Here is a 27,757-nt window from a genome sequence, read left to right as displayed (position 1 = left end):
CATCACCCCTTTATGGCAGAAAGCAAAGAAGAGCTAAAGAGCCTCTTGATGAAAGTGAAAGAGGAGAGTTTAAAAGTTAGCTTAAAACTCAGCATTCAGAGAAGTAAGATCATGGCATCTGGTCTCATCAGTTCATGGCAAATGGATGGGGAAACGATGAAAACCGTGAGAGACTATTTTTGGGGGGCTCCGAAATCACTGCAGATGGTGATTGCAGCCATGAAATTAAAAGACGCTTGCTCCTTGAAAAAAATGCTATGACCAACCTAGACAGCATGTTAAAAAGCAGAGACATTACTTTGCCGACAAAGTTCCATCTGGTCAAAGCTGTGGTTTTTCCAGTAGTCCTGTATCAGTGTGAGAGTTGGCCTATAAAGAAAGCTGAGGGCCGAAGAACTGATGCTTTTGAACTGTGGTGTTGGAGAAGACTCTTGAGAGTCCCTTGGACTGCAAGGAGATCCAACGTTTCCATCCTAAAGGAAATCAGTCCTGAATATTCATTGGAAGGACTGATGCTGAAGCTAAAACTCCAATACTTTGGCCACCTAATGGGAAGAACTGACTCATTTGAAAAGACCCTGATGCTGGGAAAGATTGAAGGCGGGAGCAGAAGGGGACGACAGAGGATAAGATGGCTGGATGGCAGCACTGACTCGATGGACACGTGTTTGAGTAAGCTCCGGGAGTTGGGGATGGACAGGGAAGCCTGGCGTGCTACAGTCCATGGGGTCACAAAGAGTCGGACAGGACTGCATGACTGAACTGAACCAAACTTAAACAAGAAATTTTCATTGAGTGACAGTTGTATACTTGTCACTGGGGATGAAAAAGTCTTTCTCTGTCCTCTTAGATGGTGGCCTGGCTTAGGAGCCTAATTATAGACTGAGGCAGGAATGGGGCCAGTTTAGTGTAGATGGAAATTAAAGCAGGATTATTTAAGCTTCAGTTCTGATCAGAGCTGTCCAGGACCAGTAAAGGTATCATGAGATTATGCATATAATCAAGATCTGCATGTAAGGAAGCCTGGCCTGGTCTTGGAAGTCAGCTGAAGCTTCCATCTAACAGGGAGGATAAGAATTCCAGGAAGTGGACACCGTATTTGCTTAAACCATGAGTTGGCAAACTTGCCCCTGTAGGCAGATCTTGCCCATGGCCTGCTTTTGTAAATAAAGTTTAACATTTTCTCCATAGAAATGTTAGGTATTTTTAGTTAACTCCTAAATTATCTGTAATTTGTGTTACTGATGTTAAAGATATCTTATTTTTAATCACATTCTCTATTTTACTTGTAAGTGAGCATGGCAAACTTGGTGAAATCTTGTTAGTTCTATAATTTGTTAATTCTTTCAACTCTCTCAAACTTTGCTATCTTCCCCATTTCTCCTAAGCCCAGTGCCTAGCCAACCCTTAGTTTGTGGGCTACATGCAACCTACCACCATTTTTGTAAATAAAATCTTACTGGAACGTAGCCATTCCTATTTGTTTACATATTGCCTATGGATACTTTGTAGCTATATGGCCGAGTTGAATCAGATTGCGTGTCTCACAAAACCTAAATAAAATCCTTGCCTTCTCTTTGTACAAAATATTATTAACCTTGCTAATCTCTGACCACATGATAATATCTTTAAATACTCAAAGACTGTCCATCAAGACTTGTTCTTTGTGGCTCCAAACACTTGAACTAGGACCACAGTATACAAATTAGAGGGAGAGAGACTTTAGTTCAAGTTTATACTTGAACTTTTAGTAGTAAGAATTTAAATGAACTTGGTCACAAAAAGACCAAAGTTGACTTTCTTTCACCTAAAAGATGGATTTACAATTAATTGCCCAAACTGGCAACTCTTAGCAAATTACTTCAGGACTTGTTACAAATCAGGACTGTCCCATCCAAGCACAGACAAATAGCTACTCTGCTTTCAGAGGATCCAGCTTTCTGGAACCCAAGGACTGAAGGCAGGTCTCCTGCATTGCAGGCAGATTCTTTACCATTTGAGCCACAGGGAAGCCCCTTTGCTGGAATCGCTCAGGTTATCTCTGCACTGTAACTGTCGAGGAGTAAGGAAAGAGATGCAGGTTTGAATTAGGTCAAACAGTGGGATTTGTTTTCACCTCCCACAGGTTTCTCTTTTTAAAAAATATATACGTATTTGTTTATTTATTTACTTATGGCTGTGCCTGGTCTTAGCTGCAGCTTGCAGGATCTTTAGTTGTAGCATGTGGGATCTAGTTTCCTGGCCAGGTAGGTCCCCTGTATTGGGAGCATGGAGTCTTAGCCACTGGACCATGAGGGAAGTCCCTCTCACAGATTTTTGAAGTCACATTAAAACCCCACATGTAACAAGTGCTAGACAACCTTCTAGTGTCTTCTTCTTCTTTTCCTGCACTGGGGAAGTTCTTATTTGCGCAATTGTTGGCTCTAACTCAGGGGAATTCAGGGATCAGGGAAATGAGTAGTGATAGAGAGTCCTTCGACAGTCCCCTCGATCCTACAGTGTCTCCTTCAACCCAGGGCAAAACGAGGCTTTCCTGAAAGAATAAAGTCCTGAACTCAGCCAAAGAAATTAGTAGGCCTAATCAGATATTTCCAAATATTTTTAGAGAAATGGGTTTTATATCTTGTGACTATTCCTCAAGAACAGCCATGTGGGAGCTCTACATAAGACAGTGTTTTGCAGTTTTTCTTCAGTAGGAAGTCCCACTTTGTGGAAACTGGTAAAAGTCCCTTCTGTGGTTTAGTTTACAAGCATAGATTCCAGCTAAGGCAGGTGTTGGCAAAATTTTATGGCACCAAATTCTGCAAACCGGCCTCCTTCTGCCAAGACAGCACTCTGCAAATTGTAGTTAAACAAGCGTGGTGTGTGGCTGATTTCTCTTTTATAGTCTGCAATTTGGTGGTTATTTTGTCACATTCTGGTTCTCACAGACATCAGCGTCAGCATTAATAGTTTTTCCAGTTTTGAAAGGAGGACCGTCATTGCCACAAGGGTTGTCTGCAGAATCCAGGCTCATGGTTGGCTTTGTCACTGGTGGGATGTGCTTACTTGTTATCTCCCAGTAACTAGTCCATGATGTCTGTTACTGTTTGGTCCAAAGCTTAACCCCTCATGGTTGCTACAGAAGTTCCCTGGAAAGCAGCATTAGCATCAGCCAGGAACTTGTGAGAAATGAATGTTCTCAGGCCCCATGTAAGCTTACTAATTCAGACATTCACATCCTCCAGGTGATATAAAGTTTGAAAACACTGGTTTTGGAAAAAACACCTAGAAATTTGTAGCATGCCTTCCTTAGAAAATAAACATGGTTATTCCATAAACCATGGAAGGAGATCAAACCAGTCAATCCTAAAGGAAATCCTAAATATTCATTGGAAGGACTGATGCTGAAGCTGAAGCTCTAATACTTTGGCCACCTGATGTGAAGAACTGACTCATTAGAAGAGACCCTGATGCTGGGAAAGGCAGGAGGAGAAGAGGACGACAGAGGTTGAAATGGTTGATTGGCATCACTGACTCAGACATGAGCTTGAGCAAGCTCCTGGAGTGGTGATGGACAGGAAAGCCTGGCATGCTGCAATTCATGGGGCTGCAAAGAGTCAGGCACGACCAAGCGACTGAAGTGACTGAACTGATTCTGTAAACTGTCTGAGCCCGGTGACGCTAGTGGTAAAGAACCCGGCTGTCAATGCAGGAGACATAAGAGATGTGTCTTGGGTTCCATCCCTGGGTCGGGACTATCCCCTAGAGGAGAACGTGGCAACCCACGCCAGTAGTCTTGCCTAGAGAATTCCATGGACAGTGGAGCCTGGCAGGCTATACAATGCTTTGCGTCTCAAAGAATCAGACACAACTGAAGTGACTTAGCATATACATGCACACACATTCCATAAACAATTAATTGTTGCCTGCATTTGCCACATCACTATGCAAGGCTTTGGAAAAGGGTAACTACAAAGTCATGAAGATAATGATCAGGTCTGTGATATGCACATTGTGCCCCCGTGGTTATGGTTGGTGTTAAATGAATGTTTTTTTAATTCATTAGAATGTAAATACAGCTAAGCCCCTAACTCCTAAAGGCTTCCATGTATCAAATTTCAAGGGACATAGCTTTCACTGTTGTGGTGGTGGCATAGTTCTTACTCCCATGAATAGAAGACATTGACAATGCATCTTAATAAATTAAAACTTTTTTCACCTTATGTTTAAGATTGTAGATATAGATGCCTCTATTTAGAATTGAAAGCAAGAGTTTTCTCCAATGTATTGGATTGGCCAAAACATTTTTGGGTTTTTCTATAAGATATCATGAGGAAAATCTGGACAATCCAATATATATTTTCAGTCAGGAGAAAGGAAATATTGCTGAGATTATATGACCTGGTTGATCCTGACAACATTGTATGCACTTTAACTTCAGCTTTACCTTGGTTATGTAGATGCACCTAGACCTTTCCATCTTCCCACCTTTCCAGATAGTTTGAAGGTAGAAAAAGGAATCTGAGGCAGTTCCATCAATGGCATCACTTTTTGCCTAATTGTTCTATAAATCACCAGAGCAGCTGCAGGCCAATTATGTTCAAAAATGCGCAGGTGGTCAGAGGAATGACTGGGAAAAAATGCACTCCTGTTTTAAGGGACCTTGTGTTTCTTAAAAGATATAAAAGGCAACAGCTTTTTAAATCGAGAGTAGCAAAGGGCCAAAATAGTTAAAATGAAAGAAATAGTCAAATAAAAATGTAACGTGGGCCAGATGTAAGCAAATTAAATGGAACACTACAGAGGTGTTCCAAAAAATGTTCATAATACAGTTGAAGAGAATGGCTTCTTTCATTTTGTTATGACTTAAATACTAGGACAGTCTTTATATATAATTAAAACATTTTGAATAGCAGTGAATCCATGCCACTCCATCTCTGATCCCAACTTTGTGTCCTGCAACTACTGCCGTAAATGAAGTACAATCTTCATCATTACTGATAACGCTGTTACTCAGTTCCTGTAGCCGTAAATAGAGGTCACTGTGTATTCACCCAGAAATCACTCCATGTAACCACATAAACAACCTGCACAGATTATGTTTTCTCACATTTTAGAAAAACATAGTCTGAAGCGAGTGAACTTGACCAATAACCACGGTAATGCTATTACCATGCCCGAGAAGACTTAAATGTTTGGCTTAATGGCTATTATGTGTCCCAGTATACAAGGCCACATTGCCCCATCTTACTCCCTTTCACAAATCCCTACTTATAACAGTTTGTTCCCTGCCCCCCCCCCCCCCCCGCATATGCCTTGTACTGAGCTGAGATTTGCGAGGAACAGAAAAAATCACAAGTACTTCCATTCCTCAAGGAAGTGAAAGTACAACAGAAGAAATGGCAAGTATATAAATAGCTATAAACATGATAGAAAACAGCAGTGCTATTTGAGAGTGCCCAGAAGTTTGTTGGTAAAATGTTTTATGTTGGCTTTCTTACTGAGCACTTATTAAGTGTGGAGACGAAGATAAAAGCTAGCATGAAAAAGGCAGACATATTACTTGATATCATGGGATTTACAATATGTATGGAAGACAGAACTAAACATGAGAAATACACATGATAATTAACACAAAGGAAAGAAGATATTCACAGAGAGTGACAGCAGGCACCTATCTTAGATAATGTGGTCAGAAACACTTCTCAAAGGCGGAATCCTTTGAGCTGAGACTTGAAGCAAAAGTCATCCATGTAAAAGTTATGGGGAACGAAAGAAAAATGAAAACATATAAAAGTGTCCATAGAAACACTTGCATGTGAACGTTCATGGAAATATTATTCATTAAACAGCAGTGAAAACCATGCCATTCCCAAACCATGCCATAGCCAAAGCAGAAGCAACCTAAATGACCATCAACTGGTAACGGGTTGAATTATGTGCCCCCAAAAGATATTATATGTTGAAATCCTAACCTCCAGTTCCTAACAAGACAACCTTATCAGGAAATAAGTTAGTTAGATGAGATCATATTGGAATTGGGTAAATCTTTCATCCAATATGACTGATGTCTTTGTAAGAAGACAGTGGGAAGACCCACAGAGAGAACGTCATACACATCAGAGGCTGGACTGACAGAGCTGCAAGCCATGGAACACCCTGAATATTGATGACCACCACCACAAGCCAGGACGAGGCAAGGAAGGATACGCTCCGTGGTCTCAAAGACAGCACAACCCTGTCAACCTCTAATCTTCTGAACTGTGAGAGAATAAATGTATTTTGCTTGAAGTCACTTGGTCTGTGTCTCCTTCTAAGGACAGTCTTAGGAAACTAATACAGCTGGTGAACAGATGATTAAAATATTTTTCTTCTGCACAGTGAAATACTACCCAGCCATAAAAAGAAAGGAATCACTGATACAAGCCACACCATGGGTGAGCTTCAATAACATTATGCCAAGTAAAAGAAGCCAAATGCAAAAGACCATATGTTATATGATTTCATGTATATGTAATGTCCAGAAAAGGCAAATCTGTAGACAAAAGCAGATTATTGGTTGCCTGGGGCTAGGACTGCTTCTGGGAATTAACTGTAAACAGGCATGAGGGATATTATGTGGGTGATGGAAATGTGGTAAATTGAGTTATGGTGATGACTGCCCAACTCAGTCAATTTACTAAAAGTCATTACATTCTATGCTTTTAAAAAGAAGTCATGGGAGACCGTGAGAACTGAGGCAAAAGAGGTTTGATAGTTTCTGGTCGTTTACAGACTGCTGTGGGCTAGAGCAGAGAGAATGCTGAGGAAAGGGTACAGGATGCTGAAGCAGAGGGCTTTGAGTCTAAGCCATGATGGGTGAGATTTTAGGATAAGCAGTTAATAGTTCAGGTGGCCTCAGATACTAAGCGGTGATGTTTCAGTTGCTTAGGACAAAGGTGTATGAGATATTTTTTATCCTTGGTGTATCTTTCATAGCTGGATTATAGAAATCAGGTTTGTATGTAGTGTTTATAGAACAAGGGGACTGGGAAACCTGATCATGGCTGACACAGCCTTGACCCCCATATTTTTACCTTATCATCTCATCTCCCTTCCATGCATGAGGCACTGCAGTGGAAGTTGTCTTGATATCCTGGGAGGACAAAAGACCTTTTCTCTTGGAGTTCCCTTGTGGCACTCTAGATTGGAATCTGCCTGCCAGTGCAGGAGATACAGTTTCGATCCTTGGTCCAGAAAGATTCCACATGCCATGGAGCAGCTAAGCCTGTGCACCACAACTGCTTAACCCAAGCACTAGAGCCCACGGACCAGAACTACTGAGTTCATTGCTGCAGCTACTGAAGCCCATGCACCTAGAGTCTGTGTTCCACAGGGGAAGATGCCCCAGTGAGAATCACACACACCACAGCGAAGGGTAGCCCCCACTCATACGACTGGAGAAAGCCCGTGCAACCAAAAAATAGAGAGAGAGAGATTAAAAAAAAAACTTCCTCTCAAGGCAGTTGCTTTTTAATTAACACTGCTCTTAGAGAACACAGCCACACACACCGCACTCAAAGGTGTTAGCTTGTTCCTGCACTCGGAGTCATACTACTGATATTTATGGGATGATGAGTCACTTGTATGGGCTGTTTGCTAGTAGATTCAGCAGAAGTGTGTGAATGCAGGTGTTAGTAAGCACTATCTCTTTATGGTCCAGCTGTGTGGCACATGCTCTAGGAAAGGCAAAAGGACTCAGAGACTGGCCACAAAGCGAGGAATGGTTTTGTACCTGAGTGTGTCACACATGGATTTAGTATATTTGAATTTAGTTTGGGAGTGTTACTCCTGCAGTGGTGAGAGGCCATAGGAAAAGATTTAGACCAGAAATCAGGGACCAGGGTTGCAACCTTGACTACTGGTCTGTTGTGAAACTAAAGACAAACTGTTTAACCCTTTGGGGAATGACAGGCTTGCTTGTAAAAGACAGAGACAGACTAGAACTATGATTTCCATTTTGGTGGAGGGTTTAAGGTTCTTTTTAGAACAGGTTGTTGCTAGGTATAGGTCCTTTCTGCAGAGAAGTGTACATCTGTGAATGCCAATATTAAGAATGCTGAACTGGGACTTCACTGGTGGTCCAGTGGTTAGGACTCCATGCTTCCAATTCAGGGGGTACAGTTTCTATACCCTGGTCAGGGAACTAAAAATCCCACATGCTATGTGGCATGGCCAAAAAAAAAAAATTTATTAAAAAAAATTGCTGAACCAAATTATTTCAGAGATGCCTTCCATAGCCAATCCTCTCTGTCAATCTATGAAAAGAAAATAACAAAATGACTATGTTCAGCTTTGCACTTCAGATGACATACGTCCCAACAAATCTAGCAGGACTATTAGATCATCTGACACTGAGGATTGACTTTTTCTTTTTTGCACATTGAAGAAATTCCCTTGCTGCTTCTCAGGCTATGAAGTTGCAGATAAAGAGGGTCACCTCTGCAAAACGCATAGAATTGTTTCTCTGAGCCATTGTTCCTGTCCCCATCCATACCTTACTTTTAACCTTTTCGTCTGAATCCTTCAATTTCTTTTTTCTCTAACTGTAGGAAACCTAAAGAAGAGATGAAATGGAGGATCCTATCATGTTTTAAGTGAGCTAAATAATTTTAAACTTTATATTGCCACAGTTGAATCAGAGGCCATAGAAAATAACTAGAAATTGAACAGAAATGAATATATCAAAATAACTAGAGTAGTGGTAGACAGCATTAAGAATGATTGATGAAAAATGATTCATAAGCATTTAGTTATAAAGCATGGACTTAATTTGTTAGGCTTTGCCACCTTGGCTATGATTGTACAGTAATTTTTTGAGGTATCGGAAAGTGAGAAAATAGGACCTTCAGGGTAAAACTACCATTGGCAAGGTGGGTATCACTTACAGGCTATTTCCTATATTTACTTCCTATTATTCTTTTATCACTGTTTCAGAATATAAAAAAATATATTAATTTTGTGTTACCTTGCATATACCAATTTATGACTCATTCAGATTGGCCTTCAAAAGTGAAAGATAATTTGTGGTTATAAACTGATTACTCAAAAATGTTCTTTATAGAGACACAGCTAAAGCATGCACATATTTTTTAACATATTTTAAATTTTCTGCAGTATGTTTCCAAAAAAAATTTAATAATGTGGTATTAGTGGTGACTAGGACTTAACGCTCCCCCCCACTTTTTTTCTTCCATGACTACATTTTTAACAAAGTGTTTTTGAGAGGTAGAGTTGTCCGCATGGAGAATTTAATCCTAGGCAGATGGTGTGGTGCTGGAATACACATTTCCTCCAGCAGTAACTGGGAAAGAAGCCACGATTCACGGCTGTTGGAGATAGGAGCCCCTTTAAATGAAGGGATTAATTGCACACACAATGATGTATAGGAACATCCTGCATTAACACAAAAACACTTGTGTATGTCTTAAAAGACTCTCCAAGGCTTAGCTCCTTTGTTTATTCACAGGGGTGATGGGCGAATATGAACCAAAAATAGAAGTGCAGTTTCCAGAAGTGGTCCCGACCGCAAAGGGAACAACGGTGAAGCTGGAATGCTTTGCATTAGGAAAGTAAGTTCTGGTTTCTCTCCTCCATTGTCCCTCCAGCTTGGGCAAGGAAAGAAATTTCTTTGCACTGTTCGCAGTAATGGTTTATGAAGTAACTGAAAAGCAAGCCAAGCCTCTCTCACTGTGATTCCATGTGTGCATCTTTGATTCTGTCCTCTCACCATGGAGAAGGGATGTGGCGTGGCATGAGAGGAGTTAGCTGCCACTGTGGACATGGCCACAAAGGAGAGGAGAATGGGCAGTTCTGAAAGTGTTTCGTTCTATTACGATAACCCGTAATGTGGAGAAGGTAATGGCACGCCACTCCAGTACTCTTGCCTGGAGAATCCCATGGATGGAGGAGCCTGGTGGGCTGCAGTCCATGGGGTTGCTAGGTGTCGGACACAAGTGAGCGATTTCACTTTTGCTTTTCACTTTCATGCACTGGAGAAGAAAATGGCAACCCACTCCAGTGCTCTTGCCTGGAGAATCCCAGGGACGGGGGAGCCTGGTGGGCTTCCGTCTGTGGGGTCGCACAGAGTCGGAAACAACTGAAGCAACTTAGCAGCAGCAGCAACCTGTAACGTACATGTTGTCTGACCCAGAAGGACAGGAAAACAATGGCCTCATCTGAGGTACAGTGAAGTTGACTGTTTGGAAAAAGGTAGACTTTCACTTGGGTCCCAGCTTAGAGAGTGTACATCAAACTTTTCTTGTATTTCTTTTTAAATTGAAAGTCTCTTCTTTCTAGTTTTTTGTTAAAATTTATTTTACTGAAGTATAGTTGATTTACTATGTTGTGTTAATTTTCGCCCTCTATCAGAGTGATTCATTGATGCATACATATGTTCTTTTTCATGTTGTTTTCCATTATGGTTTATCACTGGATATTGAATACAGTTCCCTGTGATATACAGTAGGACCTTGTTGTTTATCCATTCTCTATATAATTGTTTGCATCTGCTAATCCCAAACTTTCAATCCACCCCTCCCCCAGCTCTCTCCGCCTTGTCAACCATAAGACTCTTCTCTATGTTTGTGAGTCTGTTTCTGTTTCACCAGTTCAGTTCAGTCACTCAGTCATGTCTGACTCTTGGCGACCCCATGGACTGCAGCACGCCAGGCTTCCCTGTCCATCACCAACTCCCGGAGCTTGCTCAAACTCATGTCCATCGAGTCGGTGATGCCGTCCAACCATCTCATCCTCTGTTGTCCCCTTCTCCTGCGTTCAGTCTCTCCCAGCATCAGGTTCTTTTCCAATGAGTCAGGTTTTGCATCAGGTAGCCAAAGTATTGGAGCTTCAGCTTCAGCATCAGTCCTTTTATTAATTATTCAGGACTGATTTCCTTTACAATTGACTGGTTTGATCTGCTTGCAGTCCAAGGGACTCTCAGATAAGTTCACTTGTGTCATATTTTATATTCCATATATAAGCAATAGCATCCTCTTTCTACTTTGGCTGGAGATTGGCAAGACCTGATATTCTCTAAGGAGTCTCTGTTTTACAGACTCATCTGAAAATTATTCACAATTTTATTATTCAATCTGTGGAGTTTTCTCAGTTAAGCCTACTTGGGAACCAGTTACATTTTCCCTAGAGTGTCTGTCAGAGGGCATAAAGAAAATGAAAAATAGATCAGTTAAGATTTTGCCGGTAACCCTGCAGAAAAGGTTTGGCATTAGTGATAAAAACTTTCACCTGAAATAAGAATTTTTAGTCATCAGTGCACTTTAATGATGCATGTGAGTCTCTGTGGCCAACCTCATTTATCCAGCTAACCCACTGCCAACTCCTCACCCTTTTCCTGGCCCAGGTGGTGGCTAAGGCAGGGACACTAACTTTGGCTCAGCGTCTGTTTTAGCAAGGAATCTTTATTCATATCATTTTGTATTTCACAGCAACCATGCAAGAAAGTTGTTCCATTTTTTTCAATTTTATTTTTAGTTCTATAGAAAGGATTCTTTTGGTTGTCCTGTTTTTAAGTCAGGGCAGTATACCCTACAGTAGTATCTTTACTTGGGGGCCGAAAAATACAGTGCTCATTTTTTGTGTTCTGAAAACTTACTCCATTAAATAAATTATGACATAGCTGTAGGATTGAACACTGAACTGACATTAAAAGTCAAGTTGTAAAACAACATGTAAGACCTGGAAAATGCCCATTTATTGATCACTAAGAGACTAAAAGTAGATTGCTAAACAGTCGAAGATGGTCCCATTTTTTATTTTATATATGCTCAGTTGCTTCAGTCATGTCTGACCCTTTGTGACCCCATGGATTATAGCCTGCCAGACTTCTCTGTCCATGGGATTCTTCAGGCAAGAATACGGGAGTGGGTTGCCATGTCCTCCTCCAGGAGATGTTCCAGACCCAGGGATTGAACCCACATCTGCTGCATCTCCTGCATTGCAGGCAGATTCTTTACCACTCAGCCACCAGGGGAGCCCATTTGTATATATATATTTTAGGAAACTTAATGCACAGAAAAGATGAAAGAACGTAACTGGATGATATAGGAATGTATTTGGTGAGTTCTGCAAGGTGACACCTCGAAAAATCCATGGAGAAAGACAGCAAAATTTATGTTGTTCCCACTTACAAAGGGAGTATGAATTAAACTCCATTCACACTACTTGAATGGCACTAGAATGAAAACAAAGGACCCAAATTGGGCTCCTCCAAGTCTACACAGAAGTGTTTGGGTACACACAAGCAGCTGCGGAAACACATCATCACGGCCCACTTAAGAGCAGAAAGACTACGTTTAAGAACAGTTATTTGTACTGGCACGTTGTAACTGTCTATCTCATCACATGTAAAGATACCCATAATGTACTTTTGATAGAGCCTTTTCCGTATTTTGAGTTAGTTTCTGCCTAATGAACTTAAATTCCTCTAAAACAAGTATAGTCAAGTTGATGGCTCTAATTTTTTAAATACCATCTCAGGTTTCCCAGAGCAGATTAGCAAGTCTTTAGTCTAGTTTCTTGTCTGTGTGTGTCTTTGTGAAAAATAAATAGGTAAATAATTGTATCCCCTGCTAGGAAGCCGCAACGCAAAAGCTGTGGTTAGCTCGCTAAACCATTGATCTGCAGATTCAGTAATGCCCTTGCCATTTAAGATGCATTCTAACAGTTTCAGCTGCAGGATGATAGATGCCTTGAGAGTACTTAAAGTCCCCACAGGTCGCCTCTTTCCTTATCTCGCTATTTTAAGATAACTTTCCCCAAACCACCCTCCTAATGGACTGCTAGAAGCTGGTAGGGGCCCACAGAGGGTGTTCCAAGAGGCGAAAAGTGAAGCTGCCAGTTTCTTATCCACTGAGCCTTGAAACTGACACCACATCACTTCTGTCTTATTTCAAGTCATAGTAGCCACCTGGTTCAGCGGAAGGGGTTCTGGACCACATCTTAGTGGAAGGCGTTTTTAATTCTCCACACTTGTACATGGACTTTTTAAAATTTTCACATTTATGATCTTAAACAGATGCACTGGAAAAAATGTAACAAGCATATAAAAATCTGTTTTTATTTCATTGGTAATATTGTATATTATATGGAATACCTTCTTTAAGGTTAAGAAAGGTTATTTGATTTTAAGGGCTTCCCTGGTAGCTCGGCTGGTAAAGAATCTGCCTGCAATGGGGGAGACCTGGGTTCAATCCCTAAAGAAAACACAGAGTACATAATATTACTAGAGATGTATCGGTGAAATCATAATAGTGACACATGAATAAATGACTTTTGGGGAACACTGTCTAGTGCCAGCTGTATAATGTTTGGAGCCAAGAAGAAAGGGATTGTAACAAGCATAGATTCAAATAAAAGAAAGTTTCTCTAACATGATTCACTCCCTTTTTTTCTTGCTACCAGTCCAGTACCAACTATTATCTGGAGAAGAGTTGATGGAAAGCCGATAGCAACCAAAGCCAGAAAACACAAGTCAAATGGGATTCTTGAAATCCCCAATTTTCAGCAGGAGGATGCTGGCTTGTATGAATGCGTGGCTGAGAATTCAAGAGGGAAAAACGTAGCAAAAGGACAGTTGACTTTCTATGGTAAGGTAGTGATTCCAGTTTATCATTTGTTGACCTTCTTGGTATTAAAACCCATAAGCTAGGAGATTTTCATTCAAGGTTCTTCAGAAGGATTGTTCAAAATACCATTGTGTGAAACCCTGTTTGCTGCCTAATTATCACCCCCTGGGTTGCTCTGGGTGGGGAAGGGGAGGGTGGGGGCAGTGGTGTGGAGACAGCAGAGGGGAGGATACAGGCTGATGTGTTGAGGGATGGATGTTAGTGTGAACACACTCACAAAGGACCTATTTTTCCTGCTGCCGTCAAGCTGCAAACCTGACAAGGGAAATGTTTTGTTATCCCTCCTCCTGATTTATTTATTTATTTCTAAAGCTCTCCGCTTTTCTTCATTCAAATTTTGACTTGGAGCTCGTGTTAATCCCTGGTAATTGCTCCTATTTGGTAGCGATTTAATGTGGTACCACGAACATTTCAAAATGCATGCTGTCCAAATTTAGTTCTTATCAGAGTGGAGCGTGACAAATCTCTCTCACCCCACAGACTCTTTTTGTGCAGCTGCTCCTATTTAAATCAAATCATCGGCATTGATCCAAACAGAACACAAATGTAAAGCCTCTAACACATGGTCATCCATTGAGCCTGTCTTGGAAACCCAGTTAGGATGTCAGTTTGGAATCAAGAAAGGGATTTCACTGGATAGGCATTTTGAAATCAAATTGAGTTCTCCCAAGTTGGAACATGCCTGAATCCCATGGAGTGTTGAAAATAAATATTATAGATTGATAATTATTCAAGAATGGCTTAGGTGAACAACAGTGTATATTAAAGGGATAAGAGCAGTTCTTTAGGGGCAAGTTGTAGCAAAGACTTTAAACCTTCTGATGTCTTACAACAACTGATATACCACAAAAGTCTATTTATATCATCAGATCTTCTTCCAGAGCACTTTGGATTTCAGATATGGGTTAAAGATTTTGTTCAGTAGTCATGTAAGATTTTTTAGAAGCATGATTGGAAATTGGATGGAGCTTTTGAATATCAGCTAGCCTTCAGCAACCTCCCCATCTGGCATTTTGGACTCGTTGCCCAAGGGATAAAAGAATACACATGATGTTAGGCAGTCCTTCACATGATGACTTGAGTACCAATTGTTTAAATAAATATGCACCTTTTAAAAATCACCCATCTTCCTTCAACAATACTAAAAGATCAACTCTACTCATGCCAAATGACAGACCTGATGCTTGATCTTTGCTCTTTCATAAACTGTGATGGTTGACACCTTATTTGATTGGTTGAAAAGCAGAAGACATCACAGTTCATTGCTAGAAAAACTTAAGACTGAAGGTTACAGATTTGTTCAGTGAGATGCAATCACTGTCTTTTTTAAGTGTTTAGGGTACATTTTTCTCATTAGTGTGATAATCATTTCTCCTACATCAAGTAGGAACAACCTGAAAATGTTCAGGTAAATGGCCTGTGTTTTCCTTTTTCAATTAGTTAGATTGATTTTTCCTTTCAGTAGTTGTGATCCCTTAATGTTAGTTGTGTTGCTCAGTTAATTGAAGTAATTTTTCACTTTTATGGTTTTCTTTGAAGTGAAATACCTGTTTTTCAGTATATTAAAAATGTAGGAAATATTCTGTCACCAGGAGTTGGCATAGTGCTTTCTAGTAGGTCATAAGTTTCCTACACTGGAAACAGAAGATTCCAGAGTTAGTCTTCTGGAGAATCAACCTTATCAATAACCTTCTGGAGAAACAATGAAAGGTTTTCTGGGACCCAGCCTTGGAGATGAAAATCTGATGCTAACAGCGTTTCCCTTTTAAATGAAGTCATCTGCATTCATCCATGGGAAAAAAAGCCAAATGTTTTCTGAAGATAACTCATTTTCCTCCGTTGTCAACCACCCTAGGTATTAGAAGCTTGTCAGATCAGTTGACTTCATGATGCTGAGCTGTTGCATCTTTTTTATCCTTTTGTTTTCCCTCAACTAGCATATCAGTGACACGGAAATTATTGAATTGTTTTCATTGTCACAGGAGAGCTTAATTATGCAAAAGTGCTTGGCTGTCATTTTTTTTTTTTTTCTTTGTGGTTTCTGTTGGGTTTTCTCAATACAGTGTTCCCAATATCCAGCTGCCTAGATCTCCAATTTAAATGAGTTTTTATAATTAAAATCACCATATATATTTCACAAAAGGGGAGAAAGTAGCCCCAGTTCCTTATCCATGAACATGCTCTGTTTGTGGACAAGAGAATGTCTGACAACATTAAGATGTGCTGTGCTTGGGGACGATAAACCTTGGGTTTCAGCTTAGAGACCTGCTTGTCCTTTTTGGTTCCAAGTTGCTGTATCCCATTCATCCACTCTTCACTTGGGAAACCAGACAGGCGTGCTCACTTCTGTTCTGGCCTGACAAAATGGCAATTTTCTGACCCCACACTGAAACCATTTAACCGTCCTCCGAAGGCCTGCTGAGCATGGTTTCCTTGCCCCTGCATTCCCTCTGTAAGCGTCATAGAAGCCTGTGTCCCTGGCTGAGGTGTTTCCACTGTGATTGTGTCTTTAGTTTAGCATGTGCTACTCATGTTTGGGAAGAATTGAAGCTAGTTCAAACATGAACATTTTTACCCATCTCCATCTTCCCGAGTTATTTAAGCCATGACCTGAACTTGTCTATGTGGTTTAATCTGCTCTTTCAGGTATTTTTCAGTGTTAAAAAACTTACTAAAATAGATGTTATATTTTCAAGGGTACTTCCCTACAAATCTTTGTCGCTTTAAGGTTGACATTTTCTAAAATGACTGTAATATATTATTAATTTGCTCAAATATTTTTTTTTATTGCCTACAAGGTAGCAGAGCATTAGATGCTTAGGACTATAAGACAAATCCCTGTCTTCAAGGAGCTTTTCTTTCACTAGAAGCAGACAGGCAATTCACTATTATGCAAATAAATGAACTAGAAAATTTCATAAAGTGATAAGAGTTATGAAGAAGGTGATTAGGATGATACGATAGCAAGGAACTAGGAGCAGAAGAAGGACTTCCCTGATAGCTCAGTTGGTAAAGAATCTACCTGCAATGCAGGAGACCCCAGTTTGATTCCTGAATCAGGAAGACCCACTGGAGAAGGGATAGGCTACTTACTCCAGTATTTTTGGGTTTCCCTTGTGGCTCAGCTGGTTAAGAATCCGCCTGCAATGGGGGAGACCTGGGTTCGATCCCTGGGTTGGGAAGATCCCCTGGAGAAGGGAAAGGCTACCCCCTCCAATATTCTGGCCTGGAGAATTCCATGGACTGTATAGTCCATGGGGGTCGCAAAGAGCTGGACACAACTGAGCGACTTTCACTTTCACTTTTCAGGAACAGAAGAAAGACTTCATAAGTCAGTCAGGAAAGACTTGTCTGAGATTTGACTTCTGAACTGAAACCTAAAGGGTGAAAAAGAGCCATGCTTTCAAAGGGTAGTGCTTTCCAGGCAGAAAGTAAGGAAGTGCAGAGGCCCTGAGGCAGAAGACTACTTAACAAGTGTGAGGTGCATCAAGGAAGTCTGCGTGGCTAAGTCCTAGTGAGAAAGGATAAAGGGTTTGGAAACAGAGGGAGGGGCAGATTAGGCAGTACTTTGTAAGCCAGGCACTAAGTTTGGGTTTTATTCTGATAATGGGAAGCCACTGTGAGATTTTAAATGGGGAATGACTCGATTGTATTCATGCTTTTAAAAGATCACTCTGGTTGTTCTGTGGTGATTAGATTATAGGGAACCAAGAGTAAAAGCAGGATAAGCAGCCAGAAAGCCAACCAGGTGAGAAATGATAATGGCTAGGAAGCAAAGAATAAAAATAAATGGAGACTTGACATGTATTTTGGACTTAGAACCAGTAAGACACTTTTTTTGTCATTCCTACACTTAGCCATTTTCTAGATAAGGAAACTGCTTTCCAAAGAGGTATTCATGTTACTGATTGAAGCTACATAGTAAGCAGAGTGAGTGATAGTCGCTCAGTCGTGTCCAACTCTTTATGACACCATGGACTGTAGCCTGCTAGGCTCCTCTGTCCGTGGAATTATCCAGGCAAGAGTACTGGAGTGGGTTGCCATCTCCTTCTCCAGGGGATCTTACCGACGCAGGGATGGAACTCCGGTCTCCTGCATTGCATCTGAGCCACCAGGGGAGCCCATAGTAAGCAGAGCTAGGTTCCAGATGCTATGCCTGTTCTTTCATGCTGGAAGTTCTCAAGCTTCAGAGTGCAGTTAGAATAATCTGAAAATTTTATTAAAGTACAGAATATTGGGTTCTACTCCCCAGAAGTTCTGATTTTGTCGGGCTAGCGTGGGAACCAAGAATTTGCATTCCTATGAAGTTTCCTGGTTGTGCTGATGCTGCTTGTTTGAGTCCACAGTGCAAAAGCCATTGCTCTTGTGCTGGGTTGTTTCCAGGTGGTAGAGTGAACCCTAAGAATAAATGACTGCAAATAAAGGTGTTCCTGCTTCCCCTGAACGCTCGCAGACTTCTGTCACATCAAGTGTTATGACCCGTCTACATAGACACAGTGGAAGGAGGATGCTACAGTAATTATCTTTGAAAAAAGGAGAGGGAGGTATAAAATGGATTTAATTCACTTGATAATTATTCATCTTTCCACCTCATTATGTCTGTAGAATTCCTTTTTGCACAAATAGACCAGTGGAATAACAGTCATCATTTAGAAAAATGAAGCATGAGCTAAATTTCCTGATATTTAATGCCTTTGTACAATTTCTCCTAGATGTAACAAGTGTTAAGAGAGTAAAGTCATTTCCTCCATGAGAAAATAGGGAATATAATATTCAAGCAGTGAACAAGACTGTTTTTCAGTGAATCTATGATGTTTAAGCTGGAAGGATCTGTTGGAGCCAACTCTTTGATTTTTACAAAGTTAGAAATAAAGACCCAGAGACATAAAATAACTTACCCAAGATGATAGAATGAGTGAGAATCAGAGATCTCATTAGACCTGTTCTGTGTTCTTTGTCTTGCCAGTAAGACGTTTTCACTAAATAGGTAAAGAGGAAAAAAATCCATCAGTCATTCAGATACTTTATCTGCTTGTTTTCCACAACCAAAGTCATAAATGAAAACATCCAAGTGAACAATTGACTTTTTCAATTCCTCTTTTCTAAGGAAGTGACTTATAATCACCTGATTACTGAGCCAAAAAGAGCTCTTTTTATTTCCCTTTCCAATTTACATCTATGGTTGTATGTCAAGACCTTGTGGGCTATGGGCCTTTGGCTCTAAAGGCAAAACTGTGGGCTTCATGACCCTGCAAATGGTATGGGAGGATATCTAGTGTCAGAATATAGAAGCATCATGTAGTATGGTGTACTAATTTCCCCATAGATATGCTATGTATGTGAGATCACTAGCTAATATTCAGTCTCACAAAGTGGCTTAAAGGATAGAATGACCAAAAGAATGAACACAGCAGATGAGATAATTTTGCACTTAAGCAAGACTCTGCCTGATTGTCCCAAACAGAACTGATACCAAGACCCTTAATATCCTTGAGTGTAGCTTAAGATAGATTCATCTTCTCTAAGACTGTGTAAGCAACCAGAAATAATTCTGAATGGCTGCAGGTAATTGTTCTAATAGCAACTTAAATTATTTTCCCCCATTTTATCTTTTCTTTTTTTCCCTAAGGGCTAAGGCTCTTGATGGCTTTTCTTTCTATTAGAAATTTCTGATTTTGGACAGTCAGAGAGCCAGATACCTCTGAGAACTGTTTGACCACTAAAGTCAAATTATATCTGTCTGCAATATAAATTGTTATTGGACAAGATGTTTACATGATCCCAGTGGCTGGATTATGCATCGGCTTAGGTCATTTCTGGCAGTTGTTGAACAAAAGATTGGAATGAAGAGCTTGTTCATTTATGCAAGAGACTAACAATGTCATAGAGTCAAGTAAAACACAATCATTTAACCTTGTATTTGAATTTGTATCTTGAAAACAAGACTAAAGATTCGCTTTAGAGGAGAGATTCTTCTATTCAAACCTTGAAAGAATATAAATGGCCAAAACAGATGGTTCTGTTTTAATATGTGAGTATGATTAATTCTGTTTAGTATTTGGGATCTACATATATATAATGCCCAAAAAGCATTTAGACATAAACTTCTTTTTGAAATAATAGGGCTGAATTAACCTGTTCAAGCCTTCCATGGAGCTATTTTTTTAGACATGGTGTTTTCAAAAGAACCTAGGTATTAAGTGATAAATACCACGGACCCACATACACTATCCAAAAAACAGTTAAAGGAAACAATATTTTCTCTTATGCACTAAAGTGGACCATTTGTTATCCAAAGACTTTGAACTCGGTGACCCAAAGAGATATGTAGATATATGAACAATTTCCATCAGGTACAAAACTATTCTATTACAAAAAAACCTCACTCACTTAGATAAGATTCATCCAATCTAAGTGAGTGGCAGGAGAAACCTTCACTGTGTGGGTTTTTGCCCTGTAGATCTGCAATTGGCATGTTAAAAGAAAGATTACCTCATCCTTTGCCATATATATAATACAGTATTCCATTCTCAATCCCTGTGGGCCCCTGTCCATATATTGACTTCAAGAGGAATGTGTTTATATCATTTCAAATTTAGCTCCTACGAATTCATTTTACTGCAGGAGGAGTAGATTTTTGTCCTTCAAATCTGGTTTCTGAGAATTAATTTTACTTTAAAAAAAAAAAAAGGAAAGTATCTGACGATGTCTCACAAAGACTGAATTTGCTGTTGATTTCACCTTGACCAGCACAAACCACTACCATTGAACATTCTTGTTGAGCACCTTAACCTCTGTAACCCTTTTCGAAGAGACAGAATGAGTGCTCAGAAGGGTTTAATTAGTTAGAAGTTTGCAAGGGCTTTTCAAAATCCTCTCAAGGCCCTCCTTTCCCTTCTCTTCTTCCTATCCTTTTTGAGATTGCAAGGTTGTGTTTCCAGCTTTCTGTGTTTTTGAAAGAAAGCCATGAATAAGCCCAAGAGTTACAGGAAATCTATGACATTGAAATCTCTGTCTCTGCATGTGGTTTTGATGTTTCCTTTTTGAACTTCAACTTGACATTGCTTCATAAGTTACATTTGCCCTTCCATTTTTTTTTTCTTCCTCACTCTCTTTGAAAAGTTTGGCTTCGTTGTTAATATTCCACACAGATTTCTATAGTTTTTCTTGTTTGCTTTGTTTTCATAGACCCTGTGGGGGGTAAATATTCAGCAGGTTGCATGTGAAATCAGGCACACAACTGCCATTAGCCTCATCAGTGTTGCACATCAAATTCTCCAGACAGAGAACTGAAAAGGTACTGTCTACCATCTGAGCTCCCTTTGCAGAGCAGCAGGAAGATAAAGAACAATGACAGACTTGCAGCTCCTTCAAGGATGAAGGTTACAACCCTGCGTTCAAGTTAATGCTTCTTGATGTTATAACTTGTTTTGAAAGCTGACCCTTTCAGCCTTTTGAAACAATGCATCATCCCCATCAGTAGAAGATTTGTAAAATTGTGTTTTGCTCTTTGAAAAACATGAGATTTGCTTATAGATGGATAAAAGGAGAAAGTAACATTTATTCAGAGACCTAGGGACCTCTGCTGGTTAAGTGAGTTGTTTTTCCAGTTTTTCTTTTTTTTTTTTTTTCATTGTTGAGAAGATAAGCTTGAGCGCAGCACTAGTCACTTCCTTTTGAATTAAATTATGAATGATTGGTAACCTCATTGAATAAAGATACTGAGGTCAAGTCAGCTAAGAGATATGTTAAGAATACTGAGTAGCATCTTCTAATTAAATACTAATACCAGTTCTAACTATTGGGTTCCAGTTGGCAGGCATTATCCTATGCAAGTGCACAGTGCGAAGATACATTCCAGAATGACTACACTTTGCTTCTTCACTTTGGGCTGAAGGTTTTCTGCCTAATTACGTGTGCTATCATAGTTTACCAATAGCATGAATTGTGCTTTAAGGAAGGCTTGATATATATGAAGACTTTTTAGGGAATGTGGGTTAGCACTGTCTTTATTACCCTTAGGAACGAGGAGAGAAAATGGGACTTTATTTGAAGCATGAGAAATGAGGCACAATTTTGGTGGTAGAAAGGAGTGGTACGGCATTCCCCAGCATCTTTGGCAACAGGGATGAGTTTCACAGAAGACAGTTTTTTCACAGTCCAGGGGTGGGAGGATAGTTTCAGGATGATTTGAGTGCATCACACTTATCATGCACTTTATTTCTATTATTATATCATCTCCCCCTAAAATCATCAGGCATTAGATCCTGGAGAGTTGGGGACCCTTGGAGTATGGCATTGGGCAGTGTGGGAATTGAGTGCAGTCTTGAATTCCTGTGTTAGGCAGGGCAGGAGTCAGTTCCTTAAGAAGGTTTGTGAAAACCAGGGCTCATTCAGAGATTTGGAATTGTAAGGCCACATGCTAACAGAAAATTTTCTATCAACGTGAAAAAAAGGTAATAATAGAAAATGATGATAGTCTTGAAGGAAAAAGGAGTCACAAAAATTATTTATATGATGCGTGTGAGAGACACACAGAAATATAATGGCTAAAAGAAGAAGTTTCTTTCCTTCACACAAATCTCTCCAAAAATAGGCATGTGGGTCTGGGGTTGCTTTATTCCAGAAGATCATTCAAGGTCAGCATCTTCATCCTTCATAGCTTCATCTATGAGCCCAAGGCTATTTCACTTGTCATTTTCTAATCAGTGAGAGAGAAAAGTGAGAATCCAGGGTTGGTATCTTTAAGTCAGTAACCTGGAGGTTGCCCTCATCACTTCCACACACATACCACATATCATTGGTATGAACCTCATTCATACCAATTACCAATTAACCTCTAGATGCAAACGAATCTGGGAAGTACAGTGCGTAGCTAGGAAAACATGAGCCCAGCCTAAAGTAACAAGAGTGGTGGTGGGAGATTCCTTTTATTAAAAGGAAAAAATGAATAGATATTTGGGAGGAGGAGCAGTTAATTTTACCCTATGACTCATGATAGTTTTGCTCATTTTGCCTTTAGTGATGGAAAAAACAGCCAGATAAGCTGCAAAAACAGTACATTCAGAGTTGGACATGAGGTGGGGTATTTTATTCTAAAAATACCCACTGAACTTCTCCCCAGCTTTGTAATTGGCATAACTTCTGGAAAATTAATTTTATCATAAACCCTTTTCTGTCCCTTGATTGCATATGACAAACATTAGTTGAACATGCACTGAATGTATGTCTTTGCTTTGTGAACTGCTGTAGCTCAACCGAGTTGGAGTCAAAAAATAAATGACATCCATGTGGCCATTGAAGAAAACGTCTTCTGGGAATGTAAAGCCAATGGAAGGCCCAAGCCTACATACAGGTGGCTGAAAAATGGCGAACCACTGTTAACTCGGGTAAGCAAATGAATGATATTTTTAATATTGACTTCAATGTGGCGTGTGGTCTTGTTGCTATGGAAACAGAAAAATGACCAATTGTTTCCAAAATTATATGTAAAGAAATGCCATTAATAGTGGAACAAGTGAATGTGGTTGATAGAAACTGTACATAAATCCAATTCTCCAGCGTTGCTCAGCCTTGTTAAACATCCATACCGGATCTTTGGTCTTCAGAGATTAGCGTTACTGGCTTTACAGTTGGAGAGTTATGCTGAAGGTCGAGATCATGTAATTGTGCTAAGATACAAGTTTGCATGTACAGGTGAGTGTGTAAGACTCTCAGCATCCAGTTCTCCCCTTCAGTGTGGTTTTATATTGTCTTCTGTCTGGGAAGACTAATGAACAGCACAGTCCAGTACATTGACCAGCAAAATGTTCACTGTGCCTCAGACATGTAGCAGTGGCATGTGCAAACTCGAGACTGACATCTCTTAAAGGAACAGAAGTGAAAGAACAACTAAAAGTGATGAGCAAAGTGGGAGGCACCAGTCTGTAGGCCCTGAAGCATGCAGTAGTAGCTGAAAGCTCAGATATTAAAAATCCTCTTTGGAGACCAGGTTGCAGTATCCCTGTAGCTAAGGCTTAAGTGAAAAAGCAGCCAAACTGCCGCCTGGCTTAACAGGACTCTGTGATGTGAGAGACGTAGAAGGTACCAGGCTGCGCCTCCTACTGGCTCTGGGCAGGAACTGCAGTAGCCTCAGCATCCTCGCAGATCCCGGGACCCGAAAGAAGCCCTGAGTCTGGTTATTTCTGGACCAGCAAGCCCAGAGAAGGGCTTCCCTGATAGCTCAGCTGGTAAAGAATCCATCTGCATTGCAGAAGACCCCAGTTTGATTCCTGGGTCAGGAAGATTCCCCTGGAGAAGGGATAATGTACCCACTGCAGGGCTTCCCTGGTGGCTCAGCTGGTAAAGAATCTGCCTGGAATGCAGGAGACCTGGGTTTGTTCCCTGGGTTGGGAAGATTCCCCTGGAGAAGGCCATGGCAACCCACTCCAGTATTCTTGCCTGGAGAATCCCATGGACAGAGGAGCCTGGAGGACTGCAGTCCATGGGATCACAAAGAGTTGGACATGACTGAGTAGCTAAGCACACAGCCCAGGAGGTGAGGTGGAGGTGGCCACCCAGTCTGTTAGATGGATGGAAAGACAGACAAAAATAGCTCCTTTTCAAAGTATGCCTGCACGCCGATACTCCAAATCATATGCAAAAAAAAAATTTTTTTTAGAAAGGTAACTAACCTGGAGAGCAGTCTAACAAAGAAATCTGAATAACCTTGTCAAGAAGGCTCAAAGAGATAGGAATCATGCCTATAAAAATAAATGAGGTGGAGGGACCTTAGAATGAGGAACAACTGTGTCCAGTTTAATTTTCCTTATATATTTTCCCACTGAATTCAAATTTTTGCTGAAATATGACATTTTCCCCAGACCCCAATTTGAGAGCCAGTTTCTTGTGCTCTGGTTTCCTCCCCCATCAGCCCCCAGGCAAGAACAACCACTCTGAGCGCTGGTCAGGATATAGCCCTCACAGCCACAGAAACAGGCAGAAATAACAAGCCTAGTCCACACTGTGCTGCCCACACCTCCTCCTGTCACTGCAGGGCTCCTGCTGGTCCCATGACTCAATTCTAAAGGCCAGCCTCAAATCACTTGAGTGTAGGTGCCCAGGTAACTGGCATTTTCCTTCCTCTATTTAAGGAGGGGTCATGGATGCCAGGCAGCTAAATCACAACCCTAGGGCAAACAGGAAATATTTTACTTTTTAAATGGCAGGTCTCTTGGAGAAGAGGAGGTCCTTTAGGGTACTTATAAAAATTGACGCCTCAAGTTATGTAGCCTCAGACTGATGAATGAGGATGGTCTATGGTTTGATACACTCACTTTGCTGTCTTCAGACTGGCTACCAGCTGATGGTCCTATGCTTAGATCGTGCCACCAACAGCAGTCAAGTAACAGAACATTAAATTATCAATACTTATTCTTTATTCTTAGTAAACTTCAGCAACATTAAATATGTGTTTCTGCTTCATCCAAGAAGAGTACAGTCCTTTTAACCCTCAAAGTGTTGCCTGCTCATAATTTGAGTGTTTTAACTACTCTAAACAGTAAATTTCCTTGTATTTCCCACTCCTCACCCCCAGTTAGCACAAAGCCTTGGAGTAAAAAAAAAAAGCATTTTAAATTTAAAGTTCATCTGTTTAGAGGGGATATTAATCTGGGTGGTTTCACTATTAAATCAATGATAACTCAACAGAGTCCTATAATTTAAATTCCATTTACCAACTGATATATGGGTTGTTTCATTTAGCAACTGACCCACCACAAGTTTAGTTGACAGATAAATAGCTCATGTTATGTAAATTGTTTATATGATGGCAATTTTCCTCCCATTAAGCCTCTTTGATATATAACATGTAGCAAAGATGCCTTAAGGTCTCAGTTATAGAAGGTCATTGTTTTGTGTTCCTCTTTTCTTTCACAGGATAGAATTCATATCGAGCAAGGAACACTCAACATAACAATAGTGAACCTCTCAGATGCCGGCATGTATCAGTGTGTGGCAGAGAATAAACACGGAGTTATCTTTTCCAGCGCAGAGCTTAGTGTGATAGGTGAGTCTTTATACTGGAAAGAACAAAAACGTAAAAGCTTTTGAAATCACTAAACTAACATATGCTTTGCCAAGCATAAATATTCCATCCAAGAAAAAAAGGGTGAAGAAATCTTTAGACTGAAGATATCTCTTGAGAAAGAAGCAGTACATTCTACAAGCAGTAAGAGGAGACCACTTTCTAGATCAGCTTCTTCTGATGCTTGCAATGGGTGATGCAGTTCTCCTGGCATGCATTTTTATTCCTCTATCAACCCCTCTTCTAAACTATGCAAAGTTTCTGAAATGTGTTGGTGTCTGTTGCTTTCTCTCTGGTTGGGTGTAAACTTGAGCTTGGAGAGAGGAAGAGCTGCCTTAGGTGGACAGGTTTGTTTGAATGTCAGGCAGAGTGCATTTTGTTTTTTCACATCTAAATTTTCCCGACGATACACTATGGACTGCCCCTCCAGCTCCATCTTTCAACACGTGCCCCTTTCCTTCTGTTCTTCAGCAGCACTGAGCTTTCTGAGCTGCTTGTTCACCACCTTCTCTTTCTCCACAGTCCACTGGTCCACGCTGTTCCCTCTGCCTCAAATGCTTTTCTGTCCCCTCTTCATTTCATTTACTTCTTCCCAACTCAGAATTGATTACATTCTTTGCAGACAAAGTTGGAGAAGCTCTATAGAGTCAGCAAAAACAAGGCCAGGAGCTGACTGTGGCTCAGATCATGAACTTCTTATTGCAAAATTCAGAATTAAACTGAAGAAAGTAGGGAAAACCACTAGGCCATTCAGGTATGACCTAAATCAAATCCCTTACAGTGGAAGTGACAAATAGATTCAAGGGATTAGATTTGATAGAGTACCTGAAGATCTATGAACGGAGATCCGTGACATTGTACAGGAGACAGTGATCAAGACCATCTCCAAGAAAAAGACATGCAAAGAGGCAAAATAGTTGTCTGAGGAGGCCTTCCAAATAGCTGAGAAAATAAGAGAAGCTAAAGGCAAAGGAGAACAGTAAAGATATACCCATTTGAATGCAGAGTTCCAAAGAATAGCAGGGAGACATAAGAAACACTTCCTCAGTGATCAGTGCAAAGCAATACAGGAAAACAATAGAATTGGAAAGACTAGAGATCTTGTCAAGAAAATTACAGATACAGAGGAAACATTTCATGCAAAGATGGGCATAATAAAGGACAGAAATGGTATGGACCTAACAGAAGCAGAAGATATTAAGAAGAGGTGGCAAGAATGCACAGAAGAAGTATACAAAAAAGATCTTCATGACCCAGATAACTGATAGTGTGATCACTCACGTAGAGCCAGACATCCTAGAATGTGAACTCAAGTGGGCCATAGGAAGCATCATTACGAACAAAGCTAGTGGAGGTGAACGAATTCCAGTTGTGCTATTTCAAATCCTAAAAGATGATGCTATGAAAGTGCTTCACTCAATATGCCAGAAAATTTGGAAAACTTAGAAGTGGCCACAGGGCTGGAAAGGGTTTCATTCCAATCCCAAAGTAAGGCAATGCCAAAGAATTTTCAAACTACCATACAATTGCACTCATCTCACACACTAGTAAAGTAATGCTCAAAATTCTCCAAACCAGGCTTCAATAGTACATGAACTGTTAACCTCCAGATGTTCAAGCCAGATTTAGAAAAGGCAGAGGAACCAAAGATCAAACTGCCAACATCCATTGGATCATTGAAAAACCAAGAGATTTGAAAAATCTCTTGCTTTATTGACTTTAAAAACATCTGCTTTATTGACTATGCCAAAGCTTTTGACTGTGTGAATCACAACAAACTGTGGAAAATTCTTCAAGAGATGGGAATACCAGACCACCTGTCCTGCCTCCTGAGAAATCTGTATGCAGGTCAGGAAGCAACAGTTAGAACTGGACATGGAACAACAGACTGGTTCCAAATTGGGAAAGGAGTACATCAAGGCTATATATTGTCACCCTGCTTATTTAACTTATATGCAGAGTGCATCATGTGAAATGCCAGGCTGGATGAAGCACAAGCTGGAATCAAGATTGCTGGGAGAAATAT

At 40.4% G+C, this 27,757-nt stretch overlaps 1 protein-coding gene across 13 annotated transcripts in view; it reads left to right on the top strand.

The window, feature by feature from the left end:
• CNTN4 (contactin 4) overlaps window positions 1–27,757 on the top strand; it is a 971,999-nt gene that overhangs the window by 768,812 nt on the left and 175,430 nt on the right. For all 13 annotated transcript variants that reach the window (XM_070455652.1, XM_070455651.1, XM_070455646.1 and 10 more), the window contains 4 exons: window positions 9,491–9,593; window positions 13,444–13,628; window positions 22,920–23,056; window positions 25,584–25,713. In XM_070455652.1, coding sequence (XP_070311753.1) covers window positions 9,491–9,593; window positions 13,444–13,628; window positions 22,920–23,056; window positions 25,584–25,713 — 555 coding nt within the window. The remainder of the gene's footprint in view (window positions 1–9,490; window positions 9,594–13,443; window positions 13,629–22,919; window positions 23,057–25,583; window positions 25,714–27,757) is intronic.

The sequence above is a fragment of the Odocoileus virginianus genome, chromosome 26, assembly GCF_023699985.2.
Source record: "Odocoileus virginianus isolate 20LAN1187 ecotype Illinois chromosome 26, Ovbor_1.2, whole genome shotgun sequence".
NCBI classification, from domain to species: domain Eukaryota; kingdom Metazoa; phylum Chordata; class Mammalia; order Artiodactyla; family Cervidae; genus Odocoileus; species Odocoileus virginianus.
This window is presented reverse-complemented; position numbering and strand designations above follow the sequence as displayed.